Raw genomic sequence first — 8,746 nt, 5'->3', positions numbered from 1 at the left:
ATTTTTTTTTTTTTTCCCTCTGTGGCACTTATCTAAACCAGAATCTTGCAAAGGAAATGCACGTTGTACAAAAACATTATATGGGCCATATGACGACACACGGCATTTATAATCCTTGAAACACACAGGTATTGATGTATAAATGCTTTAACTCTTAAAAATAAAATGCATAGTGATGCTCCACAATGAATGAGCGGTACATGAGGGTCCCACCAACTTACACCAGGATTCTGCTTTTGCATCAATAACGGACGCTCTGCACTGAAGTTTCTCAATTATAGGATGTTTTTTCTTCTGCTGCATACAAAATTGAGTATGAATAAAAAAAGCCAAATCTTACCATACAGCACACCTGGACGGAGCGGTCTGTAGCTCCAGGCTGGGTTCAAGGCACAGGGGTGATCTCCTCCATTGTTTTTAAACCAGCCACGCTACTGTTAACGAGATGTACGCGTTCATCTAAAAATAAATAGTCATCCCACGATACGCACCTTATCACGATGTCAAATAATTATTTCTACAGTAGCTACTGCTGTGACTCCGTATCACACTTTGGGGAAGAAACAGCTAGAATCAGGAAAGAAAGAATCAGGGAAAAAAAAGAATCAGGAAAATAAATTGTATCTATCCTGAAACAAGACAGCAAATATTAAATATTTTATTATTGGCATGTCATTTGTAAACAAGTAATGACAAATTAATGTCAAAATAAATAATAAAAAATAAGTAACGAATTTGGTCCCTAAGCAACTGTTTGTCAAAGTCATCCAAGAGCGAAATCCAACGAAGCCGTGAGCCAAATCCACCCGACACTACGCAGCCTCCTCGTTCACCAGCAGTGGTTCCACCTCCAGTGCTACTACACCAGACTGTCTTTCCTGGTGCTGACGATACAGGATGAATTGCAGAGTCACCTGGTATTGTGGGGTAAGGAAGTAATTAACCAGGATACAGAGGTAGCGTTTGCAGTACTTGCTCTCAATTAAAACCAAAATAAGCTGTACAGAATAAAAGCAGCCATCCGTTTAGTTCTGGCACAGACTCTGAATACCACAGTCCGCAGAGGAAAGCTTAAAACTTGCTGTGTCTAATTCATGTACTGTAGTGTAAGTATTATCCATTTATTTAATCCTAACTGTGGAATTTTCTCCATTAGCATATAACCTTTTCCAAATCCTGCTTAACGCTCATTGTCAGTACTTCTCTATGGCAAAAAGTTCAATCGCATTTTACTTGCAACACGGGAAAAGGGAACATACAGCAAAATTCTAACTTCAAAACATCGGGTCCCCTTGGTTATACGGCTCAAATACACATGGAAATATCCTTTACTACCTCATCCTCGCGCTTGCGAGGGTCCCAACTGTGAACGTCATTAGACGCGGAATAGGAACAAGGTTCATCTAGGAACAAGGTGGAATCAAACACACTGCCCGGTACTGCCCCAGCCTCAGCGGTCTAATACTGCGGGCTGGGCTGAGGGCGGATGCTGGTAAGGAGGGGAAGCTGTTAAAAACTTTCCTTAGCAATAGATCAGCAGGGCCTGAAGAGAAAAGAAAATTCTCATTTCCTGCAAAATTCTAGGCGGTTTGATATTTACAGGCACTGACACGCAAACAACACTATGACTCAATATTTAATGCTGTTTTCAACACAGAATTGTGCAATTAGACGTAATTATTTATTTCTATTGTAAAACACGCCATAGAAATACTGCTAATCTAAAAAGAATTAACAAGTACATACTTGCCCTTTTTCTTGATGGTTGCAGCTCTCAAACAAAATTATTGGCTTTTGAGCACAGACAGTCTTTAAATAAAAAAAGTCAGGGGTGAGCACCTAGAATGGACAGTAGAGATTTCTTACTCTTCGCTATTTTTGCTAGATAGTTGAGGAGTTTTATACTTGAGTACTGAACTTGATACAAACCACTTTGTTTTCTGATAGAGACACCATTTTAAGACACAAAGATATCGTACAAACCTATCTAGATATGGTGCTCAGGGACACAGTTTAGAAGTGGGCCTGGTAGACTTAGACAATGGTTGGACTCGATGATCTTAAAGGTCTTTTCCAGCCGTAACAATTCTATCCAGCTCTGCCCTTCCTGTAAGTATTCTTTTCTATTCTATTCTAAGAAATATGCATAGCATCTTACAGAATGAAGAGTTCCTGGTGGCAGTACATCGATGCGGCGATGAGGTGAAAGGCAAAGCCGCAGGTCCCAGAAGCCTCCCTTCACCCAGGCAAACCGCCGCCAGCCACCAAAGCGGCAACTCTCTCCGTACGGCAGGGTTTAGGGCTCCTGCTTTTCTTCTGCTCACTTTAGGCACATTTTTTTTCCTTTTTCTAAAAGATGGGAGTGATTTCAGCAGCAGACTACGCTAAACCCAGCACGGCTTGCCGACAAACTCAGATGAAGAAAGTTTTGAGAAGGACATTAGATGGGTGGAAGCAGATATAGTAGATGGGGTCAAGTAGGGAGTCTCCAACATGAGCATCTGCATGAAAGCATGTTTAAAGGTACGCGGCATAGAAACAAGTGGCCACCTGTATACATGGGTACCTTGTTCAAAGTCCTATGTATGCTCCTATATGTTCAGCTTTCATAGAACCTGGATCACCACTGCTGTTACACGTAAAATCCCATTTAAAAAAACCAAAATAATTTCTCTGGGAGGAAATCTGATACACAGAATTTTACCAGGAACACTTTCGATCAGTTAAAATAACTTGGCCGGTAGACAATGGTTGTGAGAAGTTCGAGGCTAATGTATGTAATTATTTAGAAAAGTAAGGAGAGGAAAAAAAACCCCACCACTTTCCAGGAGGTGTGGATTGTGGATGAATGGAGAGGAAATTCTCTACATCCTAGGCAGAGCCCCAAGAATTATCCCACCTTCCCGAAGCTTTCCAGCACCCCACCTCTGAGGGCCCCCAACTAAAGCCTAGACAGGATTTCCTTGAGAGACAGCAGGTCCACACTCCTTTTTCAGTCTTTCTATAGTATTACATGGGGAATGCTTTCTTAGAGCTTAGCAAATTAGTTTTATAGCATATATAGCTACCACTTAAATTTCCTGCTTTTTTCTTTTTTTCTTTTTTTATAGGTCTTCCTGTACTTGCAGCTGAGCGCCTCCCCAAGTCTTAATAGTTGCACTGGTGGAAAAAGACCCTGTGAACTGGGAATCAAATTTGCTGAAATCATCCTGTGGGCTTGGGACAAGCCTGGGCTGCAGCACTGCGCATTCTCTCTCTTAGCCACCAAGCTGGCAACGGCAACAGAGCTTTTCAGAGGGAATAAATTACAAACACAAGTTCTGTGGAGTTTATCAAACAGTATTTCCAAAATATGTTTTTGTAGCATATGTACTCAGCTGCTCATATTTTTAAAATAAATGCTGAACTGCCAAAACTACTTAATATAGAAACTAACTTGCTGCTCAAGTCTGACTTTCTGGGGGAAACGTTAAGACCTAAGCATGCAGACAGCCCAAAGTGGAGGAGACAACCAAACTAACTTCTCCAAGTAAAGTTCGTGACAGCCACTGGCTAGTGTATCAAATTTGTTTCATTAAATTAAACAATTTAGTGACAATTCAAAAAATGAAACAGTTTTGAGACAAAAGCGGGCATTTACAGGAGCGGAGAGAAGTTGTATGTTTGGCTGGGAAACTCTCCGGGATGAATTGTCAGGTCAGAATTATTCTTCGCACAGTGTAACTAAATTACAAAGCGTGATGTTTTGTAGAAGTATATAATGGATTCCAAGTGGTTGCCCTGCAAATCACAAAAGGTGCGAGAGAAGAGCCTGTGTACAACAGCTTGGCTCTTGCTGAATATACTTTGGCTATCGAGTAACAACCTGGCTACACTTAAAGAAAAGAAGTACATGTGGAGGATTTGAACACAGTTCTCTGACAATAGGGTGATGTCAAAAAAGAAAAAAAAAAAAAGGCAAAAATCTTGGTAAAGGGCTTTGTCTGAACTAAATACAAAGCAGAGTTGTTTGGTTTTGGTGGGAGCAGGGGAGGGAGGAAGTGGGGTGAAAGAGCGTAGCAGACTTACAGAAAAGGACAAAGTTTTCTGGAAAAACTTGCACTGGATTCAGTCTCTTCGAAACACAGTGATGGCCGCTGCTGAAAGTCTAAGCGCAGAACTGGTCATCAACTGATTTTGAAATATGTAGCATTGCATCCTTGTGTACAAGGGAAACATTAAGCAATCATGCACACAAAATGAAGCTCTCATAAGGTCCACCACGGAACCCTACAGCCGGCAAATGTGGACTTTGGGAGCCTTGTCGGTCCGAGACGCTCTCGGGCCCGTTGGAACCTCGGGCTTTGTGGTTTCTTGAGAAACTCCAACTACCTTCCACTGCAAAGCAGCAGTTGGAAGGAAACATTTACTGGAAAAGAAAATCATCTCCAATTTATAATTCAAATGTATAATGCTATGAAACTCCTCTTAAAATGAAAAGGAGGACAATTCATATTTTACAAACGATTGGACACTTCCATTATTTATTGAAAATAACTGGCTTATTGCGCAACCAAGTAACTTTAACTGTAGACACCAAGGAAACAGGATGACTCTGTTATCCTGTTAAACTGAGCTGAAGCAACTCCAGTGTAATCCTGCACTAAGAAACGCTGGAGCTGCTGTTCCAGCTATGATCAGGAGTCCATTTGTTTCTAAAAATAGTCAATGCCAGCCGTGTCAGATGGAAGCAAAAGAATACTGCAGCAGACACAGAGTAAGTGAACTCTTAATCCTTGCTTGGACCTTGAGAAATGAGAGTTTATTTTGCACCTAATGAAACTCTGGACACTATCAGGAATAAAGTCTACTAGAATTAGGCAATTTCTACAACTCCTCCTCAAAACGGAGACTGTTTGTTACACAAATGATCCATTATGAAACACCTCCCTCTTCAAAATGATGAGGTTTTGCTTTAATTCCTCTGTTCTCCAAAACCCAGCTGATCCTGTTCTTCGTTTTCTGGTCTGACATGACATATCAGTTTGTTAGATTTTTGATTTTCTTGCTTGGCAAGAGACAGTAACGAAGCTCTCTTTAAAAGCACTGACTTCCATACCTTCAGGGCTTCTCAAAGCAGGAGGCCTGCTTTTGTTTTCTCTTGATTACAAATACTTCATACATTTTCAACTAACACTATATACTTGACTAGATTCCTATAAGCTCCTCGACCTGATTTGGAAGCATCTGCTTTCAATATAATTTGAACTGGAGAACTATTAGCAAGATTGGATTCAGACTCCAATCAAGACAGAACCCAGAAATGAATGTCATGTGCACGCTGGCACTGCGATCCTGGGGCAGGGCTCGGAGAGGGGGGGAGGTCTGTGGCCAATATATAAGTTCCTTTTCAGAGTACATCACAAAAAGGCATCTGCAAATACACACATAATGTACTGTAAGGGTCATCAAGATCAAATTCTAGGGGGTTTTTTGGTAAATAAAAACTGGCCGGTTTATGTTTCCAGCTAGGGGCGGAAGAAAGAGTCCCCACTTCGTTCACGGAACAAAAGGCCCAAGCGCTCAAACCAGCCACCCGGGCTGGCAACCCTCAACCCTGCAAAAGAAACTGCACTGTCTCATAAAAGACAGAACTACAATGTATTTCAAAACAGGCCACGAACCGCAGTTTAGTCTCACTACTGTAGTGGAGTATTGTGTTCCCACGATGCCGAATGTTTTACTAAACTGCCCACTCAAATCGCCATGGCTGGAGATGCAAAACACACAGATGGCTCCTCCGAATGTCGGTATAATTTAACTGTCCATCCAAAGGCCAGGGTCAGCCGTCCCATCGCGAGTCTAATTGGAGTGGCTTATGAAATTACTTTAATCAGAAAGACAAGACTGATGCCTGGGAATCAGAACTTCTGGAACTGTTCCAGGTAAATCTGGTAAAGAACTTCCTTTTAATATGGAACGGATTAACACAATATGCTTCAGCACGGTCCTGAAATCACTCTTCATTTTACCCTGTTCTATAGTTTGAGTTCATGGAGCTAAGTACCAAGATGTTTTCAGACACAAACCTAAAATTCTTACTTCAGGAAAAATCAGAACATCTCCTCTTTATACTTTTTAAAGTGAAAATACAAGCTATAGCAACAGGACAGGTGACTGTAAAACTACAGTGAAGAGTAAGACCAAGCAGCACCACATGACGGCTCACTAGGCTTCTACAGCAAGAGTACAATATCGCTTTAAACATTGTGCTTTAATTTCTTGATGACAAAATGCTAATGCTCAACCTGAAAAGAACACGACTAACAACGACTAACATACTGTGGGCATCTTATGTACACCCCCTGAATATAAGAATAAAAAAATTATAGTATTATAAGTTTGCTCAGGACTTTCAAGAAACTAGTATATTAATCTAGATAACTGCATAGTTGGTTAGCCCTTAGCGTGACCCAATGAGCACAGCTGCTGGTTTTCAGAGGCACTCAGTGACTCAATGGATCTGATTTTGCCCCGAATCATGTAGTTAAGGGTAGCTGCAGCATTTCTTCGTTAAGCGCTATCTTCTGAAACTAAGTTTGCCAAAACCTCATTGTTTGTCTCTGACGTTAATGCAATCTTGCAATAACACTTACAATTTAACCAAATTCTCAAAGCTGTAATTCTATATTTGTATGTAAAAACAAGCAGGTTTGGGGGTTGTTTTGTTCTTTGTTTGTTTGGGATTTGTTTTTTTGGTTTTGGATTTTTTTACATTTATCAGACAGCAAACCTAAGAAAAACAGTACAACGTGCGCACCCCCCCCCTCAACTTTTAGTATACTAAATATTGGCTACAGGATATACATTAACCTGTGCAACTATCGACTTGTTATTCTTATCTGGAAATATTATTATAAAAGGCATACAAATTATTGTTCAGAAAGAAGATTTTATGATCAGGTTAGAATAGGAAAAAAAAAATTTCATTTTCAAAAAAATCCACAATTTCTGATCTACTTATTAACAAGCCTACCCTGAGAAACTCTAGCTATAACACGAAAAGGATACAAAAATGTCTAGAAACAAAACTCCAAAGCTCCCAATAAGCCATGGAAGATGGTGTAAAAAGTAGAGGGTCCGGAAGGATTCGGTAGCTGGCACCTTTAAAACAAGGCTCAGTCCATATGTAGTGTTTCCCATCATGGCTAATGCAAACAGCAGGTAAGAGGTGCCTTCTGTCGACCTTCTTCGGAACTAAATACAAAGAAATGCTAAAATGTGTATCACAGTAGACAGTTATAGGTAATTTTTGCATTTTGTACAGTAACACATCCAAAGACTTCAGTCATTCTTGTCCTGGGATCTGAATTTTCCGAGGTTAGTACTTTCAGCCCATATCACTGAAAACTACAGGAATTGTAACAGTTTTTAGAAGCAGTTCTGGTTAATGTAATTTTGATGTAAGTGCAAAGCAGGAGGGATAATCAGCTTCTAAATGGTATTTAGTTCATAAGAAATCTGTTGCTCTATCAGTCTACTTTGTAGACCTTTTTGGAAATATTGTGGTGTTCCAGCTGTGAGGCAAAGGTAGAGAGGGACTATGAATAGGCTTGGAAATGAACTAATCCTTTCCATAATCAATTAAAATGCCTGTATACAATTGACAACGTAAAACCTTAAGGTCTTTTGTTCTGTTGGTTTGGTGTTTTTTTTTTTTTTTAATACACTGATAGTGAAGAGGCTGTGGGGAAAAAAAAAAGCCAGTAGCATCACCTTTGTGAAAAGTGGCTAAATTTCTAAACTAATTTTCCTCTAATTCTAACTTTTGATCCCCTGGTTGGCTACTTACAGTAGAATACTTTGGAGAAAGAAAATGGGAGATATCACTTGCTTACGATAACAATCACATAAAGCATGTTTCTGCTCATATCTGATAGATCCAACTGTAAATACTTCCTCTTCCCTGGCCAACCAATCCTCCTCCATCAAAGCCCATCATTTTCCTAAAATTCTCACAATCCTCCTCCGAATGGGAAAAAAACCTTTTTTTTCTTTTTTACCAGTTTAGAAAGTCACAAAAGCAAAATAGGCTTTCAAGTTCAAGAGGGCTTGCTGTTAGGGAGAATCCAACATCTCAAGTGACACAGAGTGTTTTGTAAAATATACAAGTGTACTTAGCCAAAAATCTACTTACGTTTTTATAAAGCTGAGGAAATCTACTTCCCAAGTAAAACACACAGGATATATAGCCACAAATGAAGCCTGACATTTCAATCATATCAAGAGAGTTCTGAAAAAGAAAGGTACATATATTTTGGCAAGAATGTTTTCAGGCATTTCAGAGGATTAAACTGAGAGTCCACTGGCTGATTTTCTGGACAGAACTCCTTTCAAAGCAGTTCAGTGCTGTTCTTCAAATGACCAAAGAGCGGTAGGAAGGGTTTAATCTTTATCTCACAACAATGCACACTGCCGCGTCATAGCCATGACCGAGATCAAAACTGGTGCCGGGCTTTAGGATACGACACTAATATCAATCCAGTCCTCCTGCTAAAAAAGCCTGGGCACAATAATTCAAACCAAAACTAAGAACTGTAGCTAGGGCCACTAAAAAAAATGAATCATCCTGTCTGGAGAAAGCAAAAATACTCATTTTTCACAGTTTAAGAGTTGTTAGTTTTCTCACTCTAGCTGTGTTTTGAAAATAAGCTGCTTCCCTGCTGGGCAATGTTGCTGGATTACAATTATTTTACTGGCATTAGTA

The 8,746-nt window shown here is 40.0% G+C and overlaps 1 protein-coding gene across 1 annotated transcript in view; it reads right to left on the bottom strand.

Moving 5' to 3' along the window:
* Positions 1-812: 812 nt before the first annotated feature.
* Positions 813-8,746, bottom strand: part of PQLC2L (PQ loop repeat containing 2-like) — a 13,060-nt gene continuing 5,126 nt past the window's right edge. Inside the window, exons 5-7 of the mRNA XM_009884485.1 lie at positions 8,177-8,272; positions 7,051-7,236; positions 813-914 (exon numbers count right to left, since the gene is read on the bottom strand). Of these exons, the coding sequence (XP_009882787.1) occupies positions 813-914; positions 7,051-7,236; positions 8,177-8,272 (384 nt within the window). The remainder of the gene's footprint in view (positions 915-7,050; positions 7,237-8,176; positions 8,273-8,746) is intronic.

This window comes from Charadrius vociferus, unplaced genomic scaffold, assembly GCF_000708025.1.
Source record: "Charadrius vociferus isolate BGI_N301 unplaced genomic scaffold, ASM70802v2 scaffold104, whole genome shotgun sequence".
NCBI lineage: Eukaryota > Metazoa > Chordata > Aves > Charadriiformes > Charadriidae > Charadrius > Charadrius vociferus.
This window is presented reverse-complemented; position numbering and strand designations above follow the sequence as displayed.